The 27,621-nt window shown below is 41.6% G+C and overlaps 1 protein-coding gene across 2 annotated transcripts in view; it reads right to left on the bottom strand.

Annotated features, from left to right (window-relative positions):
• The window catches only part of SFXN5 (sideroflexin 5), a 3,177,886-nt gene that overhangs the window by 1,830,893 nt on the left and 1,319,372 nt on the right, over positions 1 to 27,621 (bottom strand). For both annotated transcript variants that reach the window (XM_044064040.1, XM_044064039.1), the window contains exon 10: positions 7,685 to 7,775. In XM_044064040.1, coding sequence (XP_043919975.1) covers positions 7,685 to 7,775 — 91 coding nt within the window. The remainder of the gene's footprint in view (positions 1 to 7,684; positions 7,776 to 27,621) is intronic.

The raw sequence follows: 27,621 nt of genomic DNA, 5'->3' as shown, positions 1-27,621 counted from the left end.
ACACATTGGTTTACACAGTCCACTGAACATTTGGGAGAAACAGACAAATGTAGATTTTGTAAAACAGAATTGGAAACAGTCACACACCTTGTTGCTGGTTGTGACATATTAATGACAGAAGGACTGTATACCATAGGCATAATAATGTGGCAAGACTGTTGCACTGGAGATTTTGCAAACATTATAGTATTGAACTGGTTGAAAAACACTGGAAACATGAGCCACAAAGCCTCACAGAAAATGATGAAGTCTACATCACATGGGATCACCCATTACCAACAGTTAAAAAGATAGATGGGAGAAAAACAGATATAGTGGTCCATGAAAAGAAGACAAAAGTAGCATTGATCATTGAAAGTGCTACACCCAATGACTACAGTGTCTTGCGTACAGAGAGAGACAAAGTCATAAAATATCGGGATTTCCAGGCAGAAACGAGAGCAACGTGGAAGAAAGATACCCAGACAGTCCCAATAGTAGAAGAAACAACGGGTCTTATAAAAAAGAATCTACAATCGTATTTAGATATGTTACCAATACATGTAACTCCATACGGATTGCAGGAGGAGTCATTACTGGGCACATTGCAGGTGCTACGAAGAGCACTTCTGGCTGACATCAAAGATTGAAACAATACTAATTTCATGAACTTTAATCATGCTTTGACTTAGGAATGGGGTCTATTCCCATCATGGTATTAGAAACCCAAAAGACTTGGAGAAATTAAAAAAAGTGAGAAATATTTGGATATTTATAAACTATAAAAAGTATTCTAAAAACTAAACCAACCCAGAATTGAAGACAGGAGATTTTTAAATAGGAATGAATGCAGGGAGGGATACAGAAACTAGGCAAGAGGAAGCTGGAATTTACTGGAGAAAATTAGCAAAGGAACCAAGGTATCGGAAGAAACTAGAGAAGGAAATATAGTAAAAGTGGGATGAGATCATGCACAAGTTTAGACTGTATATTAAAAACTGCCTTCCCTACCATGGATTCATATTAGATTACAGGCAAAGAAAAAGGGATAGTGGAGCGCTAAGTGAATGAGTGGTTCTGGTAGCATTTTTAGCAGAGTCTAGAAGAGTAGCTACAGTTAGAAAAGTGATAATTAGTAGTGCATATAAAAACACTGCATGATAACTATAAGAATCAATCAGAGGAGGCAAGAAAGGATGGGCAGAGATGCTGTAATGCAATTTACAAATGAAGAATCAGAGATTATTTGTATGGCTCACACATATTTAAAAATGTTCAGAAGGTTTAGTAGTATTTGTGTCAGACTCTTATACTCAAAACAGACCTCACAGAATTTTTCCACAATGTTGCAGGTGTGATGGGAAAGAGAGAGGTAACTGGAAACATGCTTTTTGGGAACATAAGGAGTTGGCAGATTTTATAAATTCTCTATGAATACTTTGTCAGAAATTTTGGGAGAAAGTACAGTTGTATGAAATTTTACCATTACAGTAGATGTTCTTTTTTTCACTAATGTAGTATTCTTAACATATGGGATTCCCTGCCATAGAAGCTGAATGTTGGCCAGCATACCAAAGCCTACTATTGCTTTAAGGTATGCCAAATGTCACATGTATGTTCCATGTGTAGCGTAGGGCATGAAGGTGATGCTTGAACATGTATACATTCATTTGATCGGCCGGTGGATGGCCGATCGGAAAATGTTCGAAAGCAGTGCGGCAAATTCTCACAATAGCGAACACAATTGTAGCGAAACACAAAATATCTATCCCTTTTTGACCCATGGTAGCACTTGTTTAGGTAGTAGAGCAGTCGGAAATGTCACATTCGGTGTTTTGTACGACCGTTCTCCACTGAGAAATTCGACATTTCCACTCGGTGTTATACCCGATTGAGGTCACTCAAATGAATGTATTCCGCCTGGACGTATCATCCTCAGAACTGATTGCTGCAGTAGGAACACCAGTCCAAGGAAACCTAAAGAGTAACCTGTACATCCAGGAAGGAAACAGACTAGTGGGAAGGAGTGAGGAAGTGAATACTGAAACAGTGAAGGAAAGGACATCTACTGTTAACGTAAGATTTTACACAACTATACTATATCCTTTCATTCACTGTTGCAGTAACATATTGGAGAGTGCCAAAGCTCAGGAAGAAACTAGGAAGGAGCAGTAGAGCCCTCTAAGAAGCCATGAAGAATGTCTCTAGCAAAACCAGTTCTAGCTCTGGAAATACCATCAAACTTGTAGTGCTTGGCAAAAGTATGCACAGAAGTCCAAGTAGCTGCTTCAAGAATAGAATTAGTACACAACTCCTTGAAGCCACAGCTCTAGTTAAATGAGCCTTTACAGAAGAAGGAAAGCTCTTACCAAAAAAAGTATAAGAAAAATGAATAGCCGTTGAAATCAAAGAAAAAAAATTGCTTGGATACAGCCAGTAGTAAGGACCTAGAATGAAAAGAAACAAACTGATCATATTTTCTAATAGCCCTAGTCTTATCCAAATACAATCTGAACTAGGTATGTGCATTCAAAGTATGGAGCACCCTCTCAATGGCAAATTGTGGAGATGGGAAAAAAGTAAGCAAATTAATAGACTGATTAAGTAACAACTCATTAACTACCTTGGGCATAAAAGAAGGAGTAATACACAAGGACACCCTGTCCTTACGAAATACAAAAAAGGAGGACAAGCCATAAAGGCTTGAAGCTCAGATAACCATCTGGCAGAAGTAAGTGTCAACAAATGAACTGTTTTCCACAAACAATGTTGCAAGGAAGCTGAAACAGCAGGCTCAAAGGGTGTCAGAGTCAACTACTCCAAACAAAATTAAGATCCCAGGGAGGAAGAGCAGGCTTCCTGGGAGGTCTCATATGAAGAACACCTTTAAGGAATTAAGCCTCAAATCTTGAAGCTAAAGGAGAAGATAAAGGCAGACAAGCAGAAATAGCTCAGAAGTAGGCCTTAATAGAAGAACAGGCCAAACCAGCGTTGAGCAATTCACACAAATAAGAGAGAACCAAAGGAACATCCACAGTAAGTGGGTCCATATTATGAAAAAGACACTAAATAGAAAATCTCTTCCATTTGGATAAGTAGGATTTCTAGCAGTAGGTTTCCTGGCCTCCAGCAAGACCTTCAGCAGGTCCTCAGGAAAAAAAGGTGTCTATGAGGAATCAAAATCCTATCACATACAGTGTCAGTTGAAGAGTGGACAGGTGTGGATGGATGAGAGATCCCTTGTCTTGTGTGAGTAGATCCACCATGTGAGGTAACTTGTAATGACTGCCCTTGGCTAAATGCAGAAGAAGAGAGAAGTGATGCTGTCTTGGCCAAAAGTGAATCACCAGCACGATTTTGGAAGCATCCTATTACATTTTGAACAGGACATTTGGAATGACAGTAAGGGGAAGGAATGCATAAAGAAACATCCCCTTCCAAGAAAAAGAGAAGGTGCCCACCCTCCACACCAGAGGACCTGGGACTCTGGCACAAAAAAGACAAAGCTGTCTGTTCAGAGGGCAGGCAAAAATATCTACTTGAGGAGTACCCCACTGGTGGACAATGTACAGAAACACATCCCTGTGAAGCATCCATTCATAGGCTTGAGTTAAGGACCTGCCCAGAGTGTCTGCCACAATGTTTTGACCTGAAAATATGTAAACTGCCTGAGTCGTCACTTGATATTTAACAGCATGATCCCACAACAGGAGTGCCAACCAGCAAAGAAGGTAAGATCTTGTTCCTCCCTGTTTGTTTATATATCACATTTCTGTGGTATTGTCTGCGAATACCTTGAGAAACTCTGGAGAGAAAAGAGGATGGGAAGCCTGAAAACCAGCAGAAGAGCTCTCATCTCTTTGACATTGGTGTGCTCCTTCTGTTGAAGAGGAGACTACACCACCTGTATCTTTAAGAAGCAAAAGGCTGCTCCCCATCCCACATCTGAAGCATCTGTGAACAGTTCCTGAGACGGAAGAGGGGGATGAAAATGGAGCCCTGGATTTAGAGACAACTGCTGAATCCACCAGTGGAGTCCCTTCTTGAGACAAGGAAGAAGAGGAACTACAAAGTCTAGAAGATTTGCATGTTGAAGCCAAACTGACTTCAGAAACCACTGAAACTTTCCATATGGGAATGGTGGATGACATGAAATTTAGAGCCCTCAGAAACTCCCTGGCTGTAATGGAGTTCAGAGAAAGAAGACTTTGAAAGAAGGAAATGAGAGTCAAGGCCTTTGGAGAAGGCACGGATGCCAACATAGGCACTGTCTGAATCCCGCAACCCAGAATGACATGATCCCAAGGAGGAGTCAGATAAGACTTTTTGAAATTTATTGTGAACCTCATGCTCTGAAGAAATGAAATGGCAAAATGAAGATTTCGCAAAACAATCTCTGGAGAGGATGCCTGCATCAGCTGGTAAACAATGTAAGGAAATATTTGGATCCCCTAAAGCCTGCAAAAGCAATCACTGGACCAAAGTATTTGGTGAATATCTTTGGAGCAGTACAAAGGGCAAAGCAAAGACTGAAAATGCCAGGAAACAACAGAAAAACACAAAAACATCCTGAAAAGGGGATGGATTTGAATATGAAGTAATCATCCTTGAGATCCAGAGACATGGCATAGACCTGAGGGAACAAAAGAGGAAAAAGAGTCTAAAGGGACAGCATATGAAAAGGAGGGCATCTTCAGAAAAGTGTTTAGATGAAAGAGGTCTAGAACTGGTCTCCAAGTACCCTCTTTTCTGGGCACTAGAACATTCTTGAATAAAACCCTTTCCTCCTTTGGGACACATGGACCTCTTGAATAACCTCTGGGAAAAAAGGAAGTTGTTCCCCAGAAGGCTGAGGAGTATACAGAAAAGGGGGACAGGATTTCCACACCATGAAGTACCCCTGGCGAATAATGGACAGAACCCAAGAATCCTGAGTAATCTGAAGCCGAACAGAAAGAGAAAGAGAAAAGCGAAGTGAAAAAGGAATGTGGCTGGGAAGAGATGGATAGTCATACAGAACCTGGTTTATCAGGAAAGGAAGGCTTCTGAATTCCTGAAGTCTGAGTGGCCTTAGCAAGATGAGCCTGCTTGGCACTCTTTTTAACTTTAGTAGGAGGGCAAGACTGCCTACGGACAAAGGCTGGCTTATTGGGGTATTTTTTTCTGAAATTTAGGCATGAGAGAAACAAACACATGTTTAAGCTCCTGTTAGGCGTTCCCCTTATCCTGAAGGGACTTAACAAACCAGCAGCTGCATCCCCAAGCAAAAGTTTATTATCCACAGGAGCATCAATCAACTTAGCCTTAATATCATCAGGTAAAGGTTGAAGCTAAGTCAAAAATACCTCCTTATCACTGAGCCAAAAGCAGCAGCCCTAGAAGATGCATCTGCTGCATCATAACTACAATTGACAGAATGATGAACCACCTGAGAGGAAGTCCCTAACAAGGAAACAGCAGATGTTTCACTCTGAGTCTGGAAGATCAGGAATAAGCTGGCAAGCCTGAGAAAGGGCAGCCAACACATACCTGGATATACGAGTCTGATAATTAATAGCCCTAAAAGCTAGGGTGACAGAACTGTAAACCTTCTTACCCAGCCTTTCCATGGTTCTGTTGTCCTTGTCAGAAAGCAGTAACTTGGGTGAAGGAAGCAATTGACAAGGTTTGTCAGAGACTACAGACACCACAGAGGGACAAGCAGCAGGACAGCTGTACAAAACATTAAAATCCTCAGGCACCCTACAAAAACCTATCAGGCTTCTTGGAAATGGGACAGAAAATCAGGTGCTTTAGAGGCATTGGAAGAAGCATCCAACAAAGCAGCCAAAGCATGAGGAATAGCAGCAGGTTTAGGAGATTCCATATGCAGCAACTCATACTACCTCTTATGGATATCAGAGAGCTGAGCACAATCCCACTTAAAAAAATTCCATCATCCTAGAGATTGTGTCCACAAAGAAAATTTCTTCAAAAGGAATATCAGGACTATTAGATTCCTCCTCCTCTGACCCACAGTCCCAAGGAGAAGGAAGATGAGTATAATAAGCCAGGGATTCCTCATCAGAATCTGACTCTTCCTCAGAGGAATCCTATTCACTCGGTCTTTTAAGGGAAGTAGAAGACCAAGCGGGAGCAGGAACAGAAACCCTCTGAGGAGGTTTTAATGGCATCAAAGCATTAAACAACCCTGAGTAAAGGCCTGCCTGTCACTCTGTGGATCCCAAGGAGCAGGAGAAACACATTTAGTTTTTTGTTTCTTCTTTAAAGGAATATCCACCCTATAAAACTAAGGCGGCTCTGACCCAGGATAGCATTCAATAACTGTAATAGGAACTTCTTCCCAACTAAAATCTGCAGAACAGCACTATACCCCTTGAAAATAATCAACTGTGGTTCACCCTGAACATCCAAAATGGACACCCACAAAGCCTCATCAGACGTGCTGCAAGCCGGCTCTTCTCCAGCTTCCAACACAGTCGAGGCAGAAGAATCCGACAACAAAGCCAGGTGAGCCTCCGGGTTCTCACCAACCTCAGGAGAAACACCTGGCAGAGGCTGGATAGTGTAAGATTCCAGTCTAAATTTTTCACCTTCTTCTTCCCTAATGGCTGACCCTCAGCACAGAAAGTTCCTTCCACTGTATCTTTAGTGAGAAGCTTAAGTTGCTGGTTCTCAAGATACAGACAAAGGGAAGAAAGCCTACTATGAAGGGTTTTGGGTACAAAAGCGAGGCAAAAAAGACACTTATCGTTGCTGTCTTTACAGGAAATCTGTCTCCCGCACTGGCATTGTAACTTCCTGGATGACATTAACCCCAGGAGTAACAAAAAAAGTAAGAAAAAACAAAACCCCAATGGGGTGCTTATCTGCAACAGGTTGGAAACAGCAAGAAGACACATGCATTGAACTGGTGAACAAAAACTGTTCAAACTGGCAGAAACAACATGAGACATTCAGACCTTCAGACTAGCGGCAAAAAGTTCTGAGGATGGTACATCTGGACGTCACCTTTATGCCCTACACTATGCAAAGAGCATACGTGTGATATTCAGTGTACCTTAAAGGAACAGTAGGCTTTGGTATACTGGCCAACATTGGGCTTACACAGCAGGGAATCCCATATGTTAAGAATACTGCAACAGTGAATGGAAGGACATCAAATAGTTGTAACTAAGAAAATGGTTCTTTTGAGCTAGGCACAAGATCTGAACTGCCTAGACATGTTTAATGCTACTGGCTGCCAAAAATCAATTACAAGAAAATAGAAATCAAAATTTAAACCAGCTGTAATTGAAGGTAAACAAACTGGAGGTAGGATCTTTAGGAAAGGGAAGGGGCAAATTAAACAGAAATTAATGAAATTTGTGAAAGCAATATATACAGAATGATGTTCCTTAGGAGGAGTAAGGTTTAAGGGAAGGTAGGAACTGAGCAGTTTATGTAATGGAGTGAATCATAATTGTTAATATATGTATACTGCATGAAAATAATCATAAATGTCTTTTCTATTAATGTGTGTGTACCCATGTCATTTTTAAATTGTGAGTTAAGAAAATGTTTACAAATGATTCTCATGAAAATTCATCAGCTTCTATCATAAGTTTCTTGCTGAATAGGTGTTGCTTAATTGGTACTATTATATAAGCTGATATCACAGAGCAGTAATGTAAAATATTTAAAAGAAGAGAACCACCTTACTTACCAACAGCAGGAAATGGGACAAATCGCTGCACTAAGTGTCGAGTAGCTGGACTGAACTTGTTTGCCTTTTGGATCATAACATTAAGGCCAACCTTTAAGACAGAAAGCAGAAAATATGAAGTGTCAAGGCTGAACATGAATATGCCTTATTTATCATAATCTTAATGTACTAGGAATATCTCCTTCAAACAACCATACTAATAAGTCTGAGCCAGAGATATTAAGATTCAGCAGGTCAAAACCTTCAGATGGCTTACACCAAGGTTAACTCTAGACAAAACAACGCACTTTAGCATGCAATGCAAGATACACTTCATTAAATAAAAAGCCAAACAGTCCAGCAGCTGTAGAAACAAATAGCAAGTTTCACTAAATAATCAAATTAATTACATATAACCACATTCACATTTCACAGCCTCAAGGAGTCTTTATGCTTATTCATTCTCAAGGAAGAGCTGGGGCCTTTCCAAGCACTCTAAAGGTATAAGGGGCAAGGATAATCTTGAATGGGACCACAGTCAATCACTGGGGGGGGGGGGGGCGCGCACACACACACACACACACACACACACACACACACACACTTTCTCAATCACACACAGCACACATACCTACAGTATACTTCGGGGATGTGCGAGGAGTATAAGTATCAGGCAAACACCTATATGGACATAGGTAGGGCATGAAGGCTCCACACAGAAGACACCCACACCAGGAAACAAGCCAAAGAACCAAGAGCAGAGGCAGCATTGTGAACCACTCCAGCTGTTTGTCTGTAACTAAAAACAAACAACTTTTACAGTGAGTGCTCTATCACTTTCAATTAACAGCAGACAGGTACACAATAGAAAACAATATTTTTTATATTTCTTCAAAAAAAGAAAAGGTTGCAGCAGTGATCCGAATGGTTTGGCAGTATAGCATTGGATTAAAGTTATTAGCTGTTAGCAAGATTAATTCTGTTGTTCAGGGTTTAATTTCTTTACATTCCAGGTCCATATGTCTAAGTAACACTACTACCAAGTGCATGACATTTCATCAGAAGACTGTTTCCGGTAAAAAGTGAAAACTATAATATAAAATCTAAAACTGTGAGTGAAGTGGTTGGCAAGGACTCCCTCACACTACAGAGAGACAACTTTGCCCCTTGCACATCATTAATGAATACAGCTACTTCAAAGTCGCACAACTTCAGGGTAGCTAATGACCTTTTTCAGAAATAGTCCTCACAGAGATCAAGATGTTTAAGTGACAGATAATGGAGTCTAAAAAAGTTAATTAACCAGAAAAAATTTTCTTGAGTTTCCCTTGAAATGAATAACTTGTTTCTACTGCGCTGTTAACTGCAGATTTGCAGATAAAATACAAATAATAAATAAGACTGCTAAGAAAAAAATCAAATCACATAAACAGAGCTATAAATGCTAATACTTAACTCAGAATTACATTACAGGCAACCTAACCATCAAAATGCTTATACAAACAGCACAGCCACTCCACGGTATACAAGGATGAAGAGAATAATACACAACTGGATGTCACTTACTTGTGTGGCATCCTAGGCACCGGTGAATATGTGGCTGTTGTATGGGGGTAGGTTGGTGTGTGAGTGAGTGTGTGTGTGTGTGTGAGTGTGTGTGTGTGTGTGTTTGAGGACTGAGAACTTAAGCACCCATTCCCCAGGAGTGCAGGGTTACCAAAAATGATAGCCATTTAAGTGAGTGATGTCCCCAGGATGCACAGTCTGCACCTTGAAATAAATACAGAGATGCACTAGGGGTAAATTAGGTAGAGAAAGCAAAATGTTTATCTGCCCAGGATGCTTATCATATTTTATCTCTTGGTTCTACAGGCAATAGTTATGACCAGCCAAGATGAAGGAACTAATGGATCAGCTAGGCAGCAGGACAGGCTGATGGATGGACAGGGATGACCCAGAAAGAATGCTTACACAAGCAAGCAACACACTGCAAAAGTGTATGATACAGACATCACAGTACTTCTAGGGGCTTTTAGTTTCACATCTTACAGTTACTTAAAAGCATCTCTCTCAATGTATGAGCATTAAAAGTCACAATAGTGTCTTTTAAAAATCCTATCAGAGGGTCAGAAAGAAAAGTACTCATTTCTCAGAATAGAAGGCCTTCAGTTACTACAAGGAACCTCTGTGTAGGCTTAATTCAGTTATTTAATGTACCTTTAAACAAGCACAACTTTATGAAGAAAATCAGTAACTCTAGGTGAATGAAGCAAGGCTAAATCTGAAGGCAAAACTCCTAAGTTATTCTTAAATCATAGTAGTTTCAGAGGTATGCCTGGAATTGTGATAATGTATCCTGTGCTCACTGCCTTCCTGTTTCTTAAAATGAGTATGCGCATTTCTATGCAAACTAAAGTACAAATTAAGCAGGTTACTGCTGCAACATTTATTAAATCAGAAAATATGAACATACTGATGGCAGAAAAACAGTACGATATCATATAATTCCAAGTCTTACAGCTGACTCTAAGCAGCTGCCCTAGCATGCTCTTTTCCCTGCACCATCTAGTTCTGAGCCATCTTTTAAACTTAGTGTAGTACTGTCTTAAGCAATACATGCTACATTGCCACAGCCCTCTCTGTCAAGTAGCATCTTCTCAAGCCTGAGCTGAACCGCCAATCCACACCTCCCACTTGTCTATATGGAATGTAGTGGGTTCATATCATACCCCTCATCCATTCGTATCTAACATTTACAGCTTGCTTCTCTGCTCCTCCACACGCTTCAACATTTTGGAAACTGAAAAATGCATTGTTTCTACCAGCCTAGTTTCCTCCTCTTAGGGATGCCTCCAGAAACGCACAATATTTTCCAGATGTGACCTTAGCAGTGTTCTGTATAATGCAAGACCTGCCTCAGTATGCCAAGAATCCAGTTCTCAGGCTTCATATGCCAACCTCTTATCGTGCTTTGACAATGCATTTTCCTAGGTGACTGTTATTCACAACTTCTCTTTCTCTTCTGATGTCTTTAGGTTCAGCCCACCAAGACTACTGGTTTTCATTTAGCTTCCCTCTCCCTCTCTGATATGCATACATCTGTACTTTTTAAATAAATACCATCTCTCATCAGTTTATCCACAATGCCACCATGCTGTCAAACACCACTGTGAAGAAAGTCTCCTTTCAAGAATCTTAGCACCATAAGGATGTGAGTTTACACTGTTATCCAAATCCTCTGTGATATCAGACCCAAATACAGTAAAATCCACAGGTCCCAGCACCAAACTAATTATGAACTTTATTTGCAAGAACTCCTACTACAACAATCACCCTCTGCGTCTGAGCAGGCAGTTTCCAGACCAGCCTACCATTCTGGAACATTCTCATACCCTTGCATTTTTTCTAACCTCCAGTGAGGTATAGAGTTAAAGATTTACTAAAGCCCACTTGCATCACATCCACAAGATTTGCCTTGTCCATCTCAGTGCTGAGCCTGTATCAAGTTGGTCTAGGCTTGACCAAAGACTTCTGCTCTGTGAAAATATGCTGACTACCCTCAAACAATTAACTCTACCCGGCTGCCATGCAGAACCCTTTTAGTGTTATCAAGAAGAGTACCTGTTTCCTTTCAAAACTTAACTTTTCTTAAGGAAACTGCTGTCTCCGACCTTCCAATGAGAGACTATAATGTTATGACGGAGGTTAAGTAGCAATACCAGTTAAGGATAGCTTTGCACAATTAATGAGTGAATACTGACTATACAAAAACTAAGACAAAATGTGCTTTTGGTGTAAAGTCCCTCCCTGCACCCCCAATGGAATTTATTTTGTTTAATGAGCTACCTTTCATAAGATGATAATCTAATCAGCCTGTATAAGCGAATAGGTTCTTACCTACATTTTCAAGCTTATCAAAGGCTTTGTGACCTCACAAGCAAAGCTACTGCTTATGATAATGTATTTTTAAACATCAAATTATTCTATACCGCAACTAGTAACTTGAAGTCATAACACATGTATGTATGGATTCCTTACACTTGATCAACAAGCCAGACTGTTGAAACCCATATGGTCGACAATTTAGTTCATTTAACCTTTCTGACTGAGATCACGGTACAGTGGGGATACAGAAATTTGCCATTTTCCCCACTATACTGCAATCTCAGAGATGGTGTATATAATCAATTGGGGGTGTGGGGGTGCAGGGAGGCTTGCCCCCTGCAAAAATATTATTGGTCTTGTTTGCGGGTATTGTTTGGCTTCTTTTAGTTGATAAACTAACTAAATTCACCATCATATGGGTTTCAACAATCTGTTTCTTCAATCTAATGAACTAGATCCATTTGTATATGGTTCATCTAAACCAATACCTAGCAAATCATATGCGCCTACTGTAAGCACAATGTCTTTATAGTAACACTCATTTCATGTTAATGCACTGTCAAGAGTTTATAATGCCTCTTACTATCGACATAGTTTCAGTAAATATTATTTTGCTGTATATAATTGTCAGTAATATGCATATTGTGACTGCCTCCTGGCTTGGGTAGCGGCTAAAAAGGGTATTTGGACAAACCAACCAACCAACCAACCCAGCTACCTGATTCACAAAGTTTAATAAAATAATGTATAAAACTATTACTTTAGGGGGTGCAGGGGATAAAGCTTCATGCCAACAGTGTGTGTGTGTGTGTGTGTGTGTGTGTATGTGTGCGTTGTTGTTGGGGGTTTCACCCACATAAAAATGTGTTTTTTTTTAAACATCTTATGAAGATTACATACATTATGTATTATATAGTGACATGAGTGCGGAAAGATATTTTCTTGCACTATACAAATATGATTGCCGACTTAACAATTATTACTCAATTTAACATTACATAGTTTGCTCAGGTCCTGTCTTAAATATTACCCCCCTTCTCCTGAATATTATTCTGCATATATTGTTCCACAGATTCCTGGTATTTATACGCAGCATGCTCTTTCCCTTTTCTAAAGATCTACCTCCAGTTCTAATATTTCCTGCACAACATTCAATAATTCAGTTACAGTTGCAGATAAAAAGATTGCTGATGAGAAATACAATGAAATAAACTCACTATGTAATGGTTTGAAAAAAAAATGACTAGGAAATTGAGTATAATACCCACAGTGCAACAGACTGCTTCCATCCACACTTTTACTTGGGTAGCTACACCTCATGATTATGGTAATTCTAGCCCAAGTGACCTGCTCTGATTAGATGGGCTTCAGCCACTACTGCATATCTGCCCTTCCTGCAATACAACTACTGTACTAATCTACTGCCGAGTCTAAGCTGACACTGTATAGGGGAATGTACATTTCACAATTTAAAAGAGTTTACCAAAAAATTAAAATAATCTCAAGATATTACTACAATTATTAGGGCTCTTTTACTGCACAATTACACAGTAAAGGCTGATCTTGCATTTGCTGCTAATAGGTTTACAGCTGTTGAGCAAAATCACAGTTTGGAGTAGAATTGTGCACCTACAAAATAATAGTTCATTAACATGGGTCCCACTGATGGCATGCTGCACATCTGGTCTAAAAATCCTAAAATACATAAAGTTATAAAGAAATAGCTGTAAAACAAAACACAGACAAATAGATGTAACAGCTGAGCTTGTAACTTACTAGCCTGCAATCAGTCTGTCTGATGGCAGTAATGCACAATGATATTTACTGCATATACGTGTGTGTGTGTGTGTGTGTGTGTGTGTGTGTGTGTGTGTGTGTGTGTGTGTTTGTGTGTGTGTGCATACTCGTGCATGCGAGCATTTAGGTTTACTATCACTTACACAATGTTAGCAAGCTCGATTCTTGCACTATGAGGAACAAAAAAATGAAAGCCGCAAAGTCAAAAGTCTACAGTATCAGAAAATACAGAATCTCAAAATTTCCACTGCCCTAGACCCAGGAACAAGCATTAACATGGATCCTGTCAGTGGCAAGTCTGGCAGTTCATTACTGGAGCCCCCTACACCACTTTAGTAATGCATACTAACCCTAACTCTCTGCCTTACCTTGGAAAAAAACTTTCTGTAGCACTACCACTACACAAGACAGACTCAGACACAGAAAACATGCACCAACAAACATGCATAATACTAAAACTATCCACTTTCTTAATCCTTAATCAAACACTAACCTGCCAACACTCACACAAACAAATACCCAGCCCTGACACCAAACCACTTAGCTCTGTCTATATTCTGAACTGTCAACATTTTGACTTGTCAACATTCTGATAGTGCCCTTCTGTGTATTAACATTCTGAAATAGCAACCACACACACACACAGATGCATGTATGTGTGTGCGTGGTTTCACTTCATAATCTTGAATTACTGAAATCCCGAATTTCAGTAACCCGAGACTATAAAGTCAAACCATTCACAAAACCGAAACCCACAATCCCGAATCACAATCACGAACATACATACACCATACACCACATAACACACACACCATTCCACCCACAGCACACAAACCACACAACCCTTCACTACAGATAAGCAGGAGGGCAAGCCCCCCTGCACCCCCATATCCCCCCTACTTATATATACCAACTCTGAGGTCGCACATAACATAAAAAAAAAACCTCACACCACGCCATCCGCCACTCGCTCGCACACAAATACACATCACACATACACAAACACCAACAAATCCAACACTCACACTTACACCTCCCTACCCTTACCCACACATACAACATACAAAAACACACACAAACACGCACTCACCTGCAATTTCAGGCACCATAACACTACAAGCGATGCACCGGAAATGCATAAGCGCTGATTCGAGATATTCTTATTCGCTCTTATGCACTTTTGGCATTCTGGTTTTAGGCTTCATGGTCTCGAATTACTGAAATTCAAGATTCTGAAGTGTAACCATGTGCGTACATACATATATATATATATATATATATATATATATATATATATATATATATATATATATATCTATATATATCTATATATATATATATATATATATATATATCTATCTATCTATCTATATATATATATATATATATATATACACACACATATATACATATATACACACACGCAAACACACACACACACAGATTTGGCACAGAGTTACAAAGCATGGAGAAACTGCCTTTAACTACATTGTAAGAAACTAAAGCTCTTCTGAATAGTTCAAGTTTGCTGACCCTATTCATTTCCTAGTAAGGAATTGCTGCACCTTCCTAAGTTATTAAAAATGGCTTATTCAAACTGTCTGATTGCAGAAGTATATTCAGATCACTGAGGTACAAAGTGGTGCAGTGATTTCCCTGGAGTGATTACAAATGCCCTTTAACATTAGACATGTTTCAAATATGCTTTCTTCAATTTACATATCTTTGATGAGAGTGTTATGTTTTATAATTTGACATTTTATTTTGGAGTAGTTAATTCTGTGTTGTTTTGCAATTAAAGATAAAGTCATTACTACTGCACAGACAGGTCTTTTTTTTGTAGATCATCTTTGATAACTAAGTAATTATGTTACTTGATATGCAATTACAACATAACCTATTACTGAAATCCTCTTTCCTCCTTTTGTACCACATAAAATATTCCATAAATAAGTGATCACAGTGTATACAGACTTGTGGGAGCAGCACAAGTACCCAAAATGTGATAAACAGAAGCCCCCACTCTGACCTGTTCTATCCGGTTCATAACCACTGATGCTCTGTAGGCCTATCTCACCTTCATTCTTACACTTGGATTCAGAGCTGAAGCTCAGCTCCGACTCGGCAATTCTCTAGCTCAAAGTCTGGTTGGCTCGTGGCAAGGAGGTATTCCATCATGTACTGCTGACATCCCCCAGATCTCATCTGCCGCTCGTTGAGCTCAGATGTGCTTCTTCTTGGCTGTGGACAAGTGAAATACTTTTCTACTTGTTATTCAATTTATAACTTCAAAAAAGTTGTATTCAACCTACTTAGTGATTGTTTACAGTCTAGTGTCTATTTAAGACCTTGTGTGGCACTGATTGCTCTGTTTATTTGCTGTTTTTTGATTGGCCGTTCTACCGTAGGCCAGTTGTTGTGTATCCCTGCATCGTTGTTAGTCTTACTTGCTATTTGGGGCTTTGCCTAATTGTTGTTTCCTTTTCTAAGCTATTTAAGTTGGAGGACCTAGTCCTCGGTTCTGTTGCTCATGTTCTTCTTCCAGGGTTAGGCCCGTTTAAGTTAGAGGACCTAGTCCTGTGTCTGACTCTGTTGTTTCCTCAGGGCTAACCGTTTAATTTAGAGGTAGCCCCTGTTTTTCCCTTTCTGTTTCTGGCATTGGTGTTTGTGATTTGTTTCGGATATGTCTAAAGACGTGAAGTACCACAAGCTTTCTGGCTTTAAAAAATGTACTAAGCGCGCCCAAAAAATGTCCCTGATAGATGTGCATACTATTTGAGTATACTGCTTAGGTGCTATTCACCTTCAAGAATCTTGCTCCTTTTGCCATGCTTTTAGTCCTCGAGTCCTTCAAGAGAGAAAGAACAAACTCATTTTGAAAGGCCTTTTAACGCATTCTTTTGACGATGAGTTGGCTTCTTCTTTCTCCTCTAGTTCTAAGTCACCATCTTCCAAAAAAGACCAAGTAAAAACTACAAAAAGGTGGTCTCCCACTCATTTGGTGTCATCAGAGCCACCAGAGAAAATTGCCAAATTGACTACTTCCTCTTCGGCTCCACTGGTTTCGGTGCCAACAGAGGTTATTGATGAGGAACACTCAGTTTCGGTTCCAGGGGTTACGGAGCTGATAACTGAGTCTGTGTCTCGGAGCCAGTCAGCTGAACTTCGTCTGGTCTCTCCGACACTCAGATTGCCTATTTTTCAGTGGTCTAGGTCTCCCACTTTATCCTCCAGGTCCTCAAGGAGCCTTTCTGTTGAGGATAGTGAGAGAGTAGTGCGCAGACTCCTCAACATTTCGGCACTGACAAATTTACTTTTGGCTCCGTCCCAGTCAGTTCCGGAGTTTAATGAACCCATACACCCTGTCACTGTTCCTCCTCCGAGCCGCTCTGGTGCATTGGAGCCAGAGATGTCAGTGCCACTTGCTCTGGAAAGGTCAGTTCCAGCTACATCGGTTGGTTTCTCAGTTCAGATATCCGCTCCGACCCCTTTGGTGCTGTCCGTGGGGTCTAGGGTCCTAAGCTCTCCGGTCAGGCACAAGGGGGATGCTTGGACCCGAACGTCTTCAGATCGGAGCTTACCTCTCGGTGCTTCGGCCTGGGTGAGTTTGGACCCCACATCTGTCTCGAAGCCTATCTCCTTGGCACTGAGGACTGCCTCTGCACCTTCAGAGCGGGGGGCATCCTTGGAGCCAGGAAGATCAGCCATCGAGGTGATGAGTGTTCTGTCCAAGTCTTCAGTTCCAACTAGGGGCACCAACACTCTTCCCCCTAAAGCGCCAACCTCAGTCTCAGCACCTTCTCTCATCCACCACAGCAGAGACACGCAGCCTTAGGAACCCTCCATGAATGGTCCCCAGTCTTCCATGGTCTCCCCAGAATATCCTTCTGAGGAGCCCCTTCGGAAGAAAACTTGTAAGAGGAAGCATGTTGACTCTCCCAATGAGTCCATTACATCAGACACTGACCTCGAGGTGTCAGAAGGGTCCCCCAAGTTGTCCTCTGATGATATCTCCTTCGCAGATATCCTTGAGATCCTGAAACAGAGAGGTGGCTGGCCCACCACCACCTTCTGATGAGGAGTCAGTGTACCTGAAGGCTTTTGGGTCCCAACCTTTCGCCTCTTGGGTGTCTCCACCTTTCGACAAACTCCTGGATCTAGTGAGTCGGAAGGTGTGGAAATCTCCTGATACTGTGGAACCAGTTCCTAGAAGACCTAATAAATTCTTGTCAGCACCTCAGGACAAAGATTTTCTCACTAAAGGCGTGCAAGTAGATGCCATGGTGGTGGCAGCAGCCACCAAAAAGGAACTTGTAGAAACTTCCTCCACTGTCCACCCACCGAACAAGGAGTCTCGAATGATGGATAGGTACGGGAAGCGTATCTTTTCATCAGCGGCTTTTACACTCAGATCGCTGAACTACCTGTCTCATTTCACTAGGTTCCAGAGAGATCTCCTGAAAGAGCTGGGAGACACTCTTCAAGCTAACGTATCTGAAGTGGTATCTGATAAGTTTAACGCACTGATGTCTACCCTAAATTCTATTGTCAACTCCTCCATGTGGCTGATATCTTATGCAGTGGATGGAGTGAGTAGGGCAGCAGGTTCAGGAGTTTTTCTTAGAAAAGACTCCTGGATGCGCTTGTGTAGCTTTGCAGAGGCCTTTAATTCTACATTTACCAATGCTTCCTTTGATGGATCCTCATTGTTTGGACCTAAGGTAAAGGACACACTCACCAGGTGTGAACAGGAAGGGAAAACCCTGTCTGCCATGGGAGTCTGTTTTTCCGTTTCTTCTAGACCTTATTCCAAAGGGCAGAGGAGCGTAAAGATGTGGTTCAAGAAGTCGCAGAGGTTTTTCCAGGACACACAGGGTGATTCCTTCTCCAGAGGCAGAGGAGGAGGAAATAACAGTAGACGTCGCCCTAGAGGTAGGGGAGGCCTGCAGAACCAGGGAGACCGTGATTCCTTTTGTAGTCGTCGCTACCAGCGCTACTGAAAGGAGGCCCGACTGTGCGTTTCTGGAGCCAGTCGGGGGACATATATCCTTATACCCAGAAGCCTGGTGCAATATCACTCAAGACAAGTGGGTATGAAGGATAATTACCAGAGGATACTGTATTCCCTTCTCTTTCCCCCTCCTTGGATCAGAAGAATCCCGGATGTTCCAGCAAATCACAGGGGTTCAGCAACTCTAGAAATTCAAAGGTTGCTTGAAAAGAGAGTCATCCAACCCATCCCAACAGACCAGGTAGGATTACGGGTTTACTCCAGATTTTTTTTGGTGCCAAAATGAACAGGGGACTAGAGACCAATCTTGGATCTCAGCAAGTTGAATCAATCTGTAGAGAAGTCCAATTTCCGAATGGTCACGTTACAGTCAATACTCCCGTTGTTAGGGAGAGATGCTTGGATGTGCTCCACAGATCTCCAAGATGCGTACTACCACATCAAAATGGACAGAGCATCAAGGAGTCACTTACGCTTCTGGCTGGGGGCCAGTTATTACCAGTTTCATGCCCTGCCATTTGGTCTCATCACAGCGCCCAGGGTGTTCACCAAATGCATGGCAGTGGGAACGGCTCACTTGAGACGTCTTGGATTCCAAGTCTTTCCGTACCTGGACGACTGGCTCATAACTGCCACCACCAGGCATCTACTAGTACAGGCCAGGGATGCCACCATTATGACTTGATTGCAGCTAAGAATTACAATAAACTGGCAAAAATCTGCACTGTCGCCCTCTTGGCATGTGAATTTCATTGGCTCCGAAATAAATACCATCACAATTTGGGCTTACCTCCCCGTAGAGAGAGTACAGAATCTCAGGCAACAAATTTGAAGTCTACTTCCACAACGGAACGCAAAAGCAAAGACGGGACTCAAATTGTTAGGGACTATGGCCTCTACAATAACGTTAGTCCCATTAGCTAGACTACACATGAGGGTTCTGCAGTTGTTACTTTTTGCCCAATGGTCACTGCAGCAACTACCTCTTTCTCACCCCATCCTGATAACAGAATTGTGCAAACAGGATCTTCGCTGGTGGACCCAGTCCAGCCATCTGACCACAGGCAGATCATTTGTTCCGTCTCCCCCTGTCGCCACCGTGACCACGGATACCTCCCAGATTGGGGAGGGGGTCATTATCTAGGGAGAACAGTCCAAGGCACGTGGCAGGAACACAAGGCTCATTTGCATATCAACGTCTTGGAAATGAGAGCAGTGCTTCTGGCATTGCAAGCACTTCACAGCTTTCTTCCTCTAGGGATGATTGCAATTCACTCAGATGATATGTCGGTGGTATGGTACATAAACAAACAAACAAGGAGGGACCAAATCTTATCCCCTTTGCAGAGAGGCCCTTTGAGTGTGGGAGTGGGCAGTGTCTTCCCAACATTTTCTGGTCGCAATGCACATCCCTGGGAAAACCAACATGACAGCCGACAGGCTCAGCAGGGCAATTCTGATGCCTCACGAGGGGTCTCTGAATCCACACATTGTGGAACAGATTTTTTGCAGATGGGGTCACAGCCTTGCTGTGATCTCTTTGCCACCCCTCTGAATGCTAAATGCAGCAACTACTTCACCCTGATCCCCCTGAAGGGGGAGACACCCAGAGATGCACTCATTCACGATTGGCCCTCGGAACTTCTCTATGCCTTCCCACCTTTTCCTCTGGTATCAAAGGTAATTCAGAAAGCAAAATCCTTGGGAAGCAAGATGAACCTCATTGCTCCTTACTGGCCTCATCAGAGTTGTTTCCTCTTCCTCAGGCCTCACCTAATGGACGAAACTTGGACCCTGGACCCAGTTCTAGATTTACTGACGCACATGTCAGGAGTGTTCCATCCCTCTCTCCACAACCTCAATTTGACAGCGTGGCTGCTCCGATTCCACCCCTAGTCAGGCTTCATGACTTTTCTCCTGATGTTGCACATATTCTGACATCTTCTCACAAACCTTCAACTAGGAAGATCTACACCAGTAAGTGGAAAAGGTTTTCCTTCTGGGCTCGTGACAGAAACCTCGATCCTTATACAGCTCCCATCTCTGCGATATTGGAGTTTCTTACACAACTGTTCCATCAAGGTCCAGCTGGCAGCTATTTCTACCTTTCATTTGGCTAATGATCCTAACATTTTGGTGCATAGATTGTGTAGAGCTTTCCTTAAAGGGGCCACATTATTATGACCCCCCCCCCCCCCGTTATGGACCCTGTGGCACACTGGGATTTGAATTTTGTACTTCAAAAACTTACTTTGCATCTTTTTGAACCTTCAGCAACTTGTGACCTCAAATTCTTTTCATGGAAAACCATATTTGTAGTGGCCATTACATCTGCATGGAGGGTCCCAGAACTGCAAGCCCTCTCTATTAAGCCTCCTTATCTGGTTTTTCACAGAGATAGGGTTTCTTTACAGACCAACCCTTCATTTGTTCCTAAGGTCTTTTCTCAGGTCAATCTTAATCAGTCCATTGAGCTACCTGTCTTTTTCCTTAACTTTTATGACAAGGCAGAGTACAAATTTCACCAGCTCAATGTTCATAGACAACTGCGATTCTATCTCCATAGAACCAAGAGCTTCAGAAGGTCAGACCAATTGTTAATTTCCTTTTCAAATGCAAGAAAGGGTTTACCATTTACAAAACACACTTTATCACACTGGATTTCAAGCTGCATTTCATTCATTTATACATCCAGTGGCAAAGATCTCCCCTTTAAGGTGAAAGCCCACTCTACCAGATCTGTTTCTTCCTCGGTAGCTTTTCAAGCAAAGATTCCCATGGATAACATTTGCGCAGCAGCAACATGGGCTATACCTCATACATTTATAACTCGCTACAAGTTGGACGTGGCTTCCAGGAACAGATCTTCTTTTGGTTCCACAGTCCTCAGGAGAATTTTCCCGTGAGCCACCCAAGATAAAGGTGCTAGGGACGCTGTCCCAAGTGTAAGAATGAAGGCGAGATAGGACTACAGAACATACAGAAGTTATGTACTCACCATAGCTTTCCATGTTTGTAGTCCAGCTCGTCCTTCATTTTTACTATCCCCCCCTCCTGCCCCCCTCCTTGAGGAACTGGGGGAACTGTGACTATTGCTTTATCTCTATGTTGAGACCTTTCTCCATGGTTTGTTCTTTGACTCTATATTTTTTACTACTTGCAGCAAACAAGATCTGGGGGATGTCAGTGGTGCATGATGGGATACCTCCTTGGCACGAGCCAACCAGAAGTCTTTGAGCTAGAGAATTGCCAAGTTGGAGCCGAGTTTCAGCTCCGAACCCAAGTATAAGAATGAAGGGTGAGATGGACTACAAACATGGAACGTTAAGGTGACTACATAACTTCTTTTTTTACTCAAATATGGATGGAATCATATTCAAATCTTTTACTCTTTGAATCAAGATTTAGAACTATGTGGTGAGCAGCAAATACGGAGATATTGCCTGAGTTGATACAAACACTGTCATAAGCATTTTTTATTTAAAAGATAAGGAAACAAGCTTTTTTTATATTTTACTGCATTTTCTACCAGCATTTGCTGTTGCCTATATATATTAACAGGTTTTATCATTTTTAATGATGTATTGTCTATGTTCATGAAAAAGTTGTTTGATCTGCTCTTTAACTTAACTGGTACTGCAGTCTTGTGCCTAGAGTCTCAGCAGTGAGAATGTTGGGCTTATAACAAATTCTGTACATTTTCCCATGCATTTACTGTCCTATTCATGAAAAAGTTGTTGCTCTTCATTTTTAGCATACTTGATTATACAGTATTGTGCCTAGAGTTTCAGCAAGTTTTGTACTTATAGCAAATTTTGTGCATTTTTTACACTGTGTACTAGCTTTTAAAGTAAATATCTGCTTTTTAGCAACATCAGGAGCCTGAAGTCTTGAGGTTTAGTACAGCAGTGAAAGTGTTGTGGTTTTCCAAAATGACTTCTGTTTCTATTAGTCTCCTATCACATCAACAGTGTTAAATTACTATTTAATTTTGCCTGCATACAGGTTTTAAATCCTTTGTCTCTTACGTACCCCTCAACTGTACAGTTTTTCGCAGAATGTCCAATTTTTTGCCTCATATTTTTGGTTCGTTTCTACTAAAATTGTGGGTTGCTGCCAAATTATTGAGGGTTGAAGTCAGAAAATAATGACAGGCATTTGAGTTTCATACATCATACCCTTCAAAACATTTATGCTACAGCAAAACCTGTTATTCTATCAACTTTCTAAGTTTGTAAGAACAGTATTTAAAAAAAGTGTCCCTATTTTTGGGCCTTTGTCCCCCCAATGCACAGTGGGGCAGCAGTTAACATCGTCGCCTCACAGAAAGAGGTTCTCTGATTTGATTTTCAGCTGGGGTGCCTTCTGTGCAGAGTCTACATGTCCTCCCTGCATTCGCATGGGTTTCTTCTGTGTACTCCGGTTTCCTCCCACATTCCAAAGAAGTGTCTGTAGTGTTTCTCCCCGGCAGGAGTGGCCTTAGGTCAACTATCCGGTGCCCCCATCCTGGTCTACCTACATCAAATAAATGCTGGAAAAGTGCCCCAGCTAGATTGGCCTCCTAGGTGGCCTATGCTTAAGGCCAGCTATGCTCCCCGGGCCTCTGCTGAAAATAGGCTCTGTCCTAGTTGGACTTTCCCGGTCAAAAAATGTTAAATAACATAAAATTATGGCTTTTTCCAGATTTCTTGCTCTGAGAGGTTGCGAGGTATGGTCTCTTACACTGTGCTGTAAAATTGCTGACCTTGTCTGTAAGAATCTGCACTTGGTCTGCATATTACTAAATAGACACTACTACAAATTCTCCCCGTCATTCTCATTTCTAGTTATTCTCTTCATGCAAAAGAAGCCCCTGGAATTTTAATTATTTTTGTTTCCATGTAAAACAAGCCCCAGGCATTTCAGTTACCTTTGTTGCATAACAGTAGCTGAACTGTAAATCTCAGATTCAGTTTCAGATCTCAGATTCAGCTTCAGATCCGATTACAAGCCTCATAGGACTTTTAGTTACTTTTGCTTCCCTGTTAAAAATGCCCCAGGCATTTTAGTTGTCTTTGTTTCATTTTAGTTGTTGAACTGTCAGTGTCAGAGTTTCAGCTTCAAATCCTGTTACATGACTCAAACAATTTTTAAATTATACTGTCCCGATTGGTAGACTCAGTAGCACCTTAAATTATTGCATTTTTAGCTATTCTGATTGGCAATCTTATTAGCATCTATAGTATTACTTGTGCTGAGCTGCACTTGATCAAGGTCACTGAATCAACACAGAACTGTGAGGTGAGCTGCAAATACTGAGAGATGACATGAGCTGATACAAATGCTACCATAAGCATCTTTTGATGAAGAAGGAAAGGAAACAAGCTGCACTGAGCACCACAACCATTGGACTCGCTCTATAGTTGGTCATCTGTGGAAGAATATTTTTCCAAAAGGTGACACTGTCCTTTTCCCTCAGCAATCCATAGAACAGTTTGTCCATATAATTCACTAAAAACATGTCATCCCAAGTAATTTACTTTATGTACCAGTCCCCTCACAGCTTCAATCCAGATCTCTAAACCTCAGTTCCACTGCGTCTGCCCTCAGCAACAACTGCTCCACCCAATTCATATAGCCAGACTACTCTAAACCGCATGGGTCATACTATCCTGATTAAGCCATGGATCAGCACTTCCCCACAATTCCTGTAGCCAACCTGATCAAGATGAGTACATCTATGCAACGTAAGAATTGCCAAATGCTGACAGCCACCTGCTAATAAACATAACACAGTATGCGAGAGATGTCTGTACCTTTTATCACTGGAAGTAAATACCTCATATACATACAACACCAGAAATAAGATCATCTGCAGTATGCCAGTTCATACATCACTCATAAACATTAAAGCTTATGTTGAAGTATTACGTTCAAGCCTGCCAAAATCACAAAAATAGTCCCCATCATCACATTACAACAAATAAGCTCAATACAAAACATTCCAACAAACATAAGAACATGAGTTATCAAGCATAGAGAACAAAGCCCAAAGGGGAGGCAACCCCTACATCAAACATACCAGTCATAGGTGACTCCACAGTCAGACACACAGATGTACCCCTCACCAGGGTGTGCAAGGAAAGAGTGGTGGTTAACTGTTGTCAGGTGGCAGGGCTTACCAGGTCACCCACACACTCAGGTTATTGGATGACAGGTAACAGTATAACTCTGTCATGGTACATGTTGGTGTAAATTATCTGTAATGTACCTCTATAGACTACATGAAGAGAGACATGCTAGAGCTCTCAGACTGTGAATCTCAGGCAAATACAAGTTTAGCACTAAGCAGTACTTTACCCTCACTATGTATGATGCCACAATGCCAGCAGAAAATGACTAACTTTAACAATTGTCTTAGGCACTGTTGTCGTTCTAAAGGGATGCAATGTCTGTCAGCTTAGGATGACATGGTAGACAGGCAGCGTTACTGTCCCAAGCGATGGCCTGCACTTCTACTTCCAGGCTTTCAAATACTGGTAAAAACTTTATACTCCAGAGTGTCTTTTTTAAGGGTACTGCCAACATACTAAACCTACCTACACAGCCAAACCTAGTCAAACCAAAATGAAGGTACATCTGCTAAATGCCAGAAGTCTGAACAAGAAACACCACTCCCAACAATCCCTTCTCACACTGTAGGACACACATCTGTGTCGACATTGAGACATGATTTAAAGCAGCCAAAAGCACACCAGCAGTGCAAGGCTATAATGCCTTCCGCACCTTTAGACCAGGTATTATTCAGGAAGGGAAACAAAGTGGAGGTGTCTCAACCTTTTAAAAAAATAACTACACCCCAGACTGGTAAAGCAGCATGATGAGCTAGAAATACTCCATAGCCATACCACCGTAGGGAAAACCTCATCATATCATCACTAGCTATAGATCCCCCTCCACGACCCAGGATACCCAGACAAACTTGAATCCATGCCCCAGGATTTCTACCACCACTTCAACCATTGTACAGCAGTGGCTGTTTCCACTAAAAGAAATTAATCAAAATTTCCAGAAATAAATTACCTTGGTGGATCCAAGGCAGAAACAATAACAGGAAACAAAAATCGAGGCTAAACAGTAAACATAACAAAAACCACAACCATAACAAGCAGATAAGGCGTGCAGTCAAAACCACTAAAGACAAATTCAGGTTGGATATAGCCTCTCAAACCAAAGACAACCATAAGGTGGTCTTCACCTGTGTTAGGAAACTAAAAGGTAAAACATAGCACTGTACCAAACTGGTGGTAAAAGGTACCACGTTTACCATACCAAATGACTTGCTGAATATAGACTGTTTGGTATCACTTGAGCAATAAAACCAGCCATCTTACATTAACAGGGCCTCCCTGCACTCTTGTGACAGACGTCTGTAGCTCAGGACCCATCTAAGCTGTGGATTGCTGGAATAAGGCTCTGTGTAGGGCTTTCCTGTTGGTAGTTTGTGTTTAAACTGTTTAAATTTGCTTGTATTTAAGCCTCATGTTTGCATGAAGTTGTGCGCTGGGGTTAGTGGTGCCTTGTATAGACACAAATGCCTAGAAACACTTTTTTCCCCTAGACACCAGTCAGTGAAACCATCCCTCCCAGGCTTCCCTGATGCTCTTCAGACAACTCAGCTGTGCACTTCTGCACTGTAGGCAACTCAGCTGAGCACTAACCAGCTTTGCCCCACTTTTCTTCCCTGATCTTATACAGAATTAACTCACCTTGTTAGTCCCAGAATAACAGCTGATATAATTTTCCCTCCCACAAACTAAGAATTACAGACAGCCAGTTTACCAACATTTCTCTAGCCAGCCTGATTGACATGGGCATCCTGAGGCAACGTAGCAATTGCCTCATCTATACTGGCAACCACCTGCTCCTAAAGAAAACAAATACAGTATGTGAGAAATGCCACTATACCATGAAACTTAAATCAGTCCTCTCACATAACAATAAACAAGACATCAAACGGGTTGTCAGCACACATGCCTCTCCTCTTACACAAGATAAAGTCATGACACATAAATCCACATACTCACCAAAAGCCTAACAAAACACCAGAGACCTCCCAAGAGCAAACAACTTAAACATACTGGTACACAAATAGATTCCACCAGTACACATAACAACATGCATATCATTGTCTCAGCAATTAAACCCCAAGGCAAAACACCTCAAAACCAAATGTCCTGGGCATAGGCATCTCAGTGGTGAAACACACAGACATCCCTCTCACCAGGCTGGACAAGGAGAAGGTCTAAGTCAACTGCCTGTAAGGAGCCAGGGTCTGTCAAGTTATGCACGCACTCAAGTAAGTCAGCAACAATTACCGTTATGACTCTGTCATAGTACATGTTGGAGTGATTGACTTAAGACGTACTCTCTGAACTATATGAATAGAGACATGATAGAACTCTCAGACTGTGTGTTCCAGGCAGTTGTGTCCTAGCCCTAAGCAGTATTCTATTTTCATCCAGGATTGGCTAACTTCTGGTGTCACTCCAGGAGGATCCAGTATCTGTCAGTCTGGGAAGACACGGTCGACAGACCATGATGCTTTGCCAGAGATTGCCTTCACCTGTCTCCGCAAGGCTTTTGGATACTGGTAAAGATGCTTGCCTCCCCCATAGTGATTTTTAGGCTATGTCAAAACAACAAAACTTCCAAATGTAAAAAAATACACTAGAGGAAAATTCAAGGTCATGCTGCTTAATGCTAGAAGCCTAAACAGTAAACTGCACTCCTTGGAAGCACTTTTCAGACTGGAAGATGCTGATGTCTGTGTAGCCACTGAGACTTGGTTCAAGGCTGCAGAGAGTAACCCAGCCATACAAGGCTACAATGCCTTCCACACATTCAGTCCCTAAAACAAGCATGAAAGATCCAAAGGTGGAGGTGCATCCATTTTGATTAAATCCAAATACACCTCAAACTTGTGAAACAGTACGACTCTCTTGAGCTACTACAGATCCAAATAACTATAGGTAAAACATCCTACTATATCATAGTTAGCTACAAGTCCCCCACCATGAACCAGGAGAAACACACCTTCTACCTGGACTTGCTAGAAACACTCAATATACAGCCAAACTCCTTGGTCATGGGAGACTTCAACTACCCACCCATTGCTTGAGTGACTAAATACGAGCACACACACACGATCATTCTGAGGTTCCTGGACTTTGTTTTGTTTATTCAAATGTCCTGGAACAGTTAGTCTGCACACTCCCACAAGGGG

The sequence above is a fragment of the Protopterus annectens genome, chromosome 2.part2 (genome assembly GCF_019279795.1).
Source record: "Protopterus annectens isolate FY-2018-M chromosome 2.part2, PAN1.0, whole genome shotgun sequence".
Taxonomy (NCBI): Eukaryota; Metazoa; Chordata; order Ceratodontiformes; family Protopteridae; genus Protopterus; species Protopterus annectens.
The sequence above is the reverse complement of the archived record's forward strand: the minus strand, read 5'-3'. Positions and strand labels throughout refer to the sequence as shown.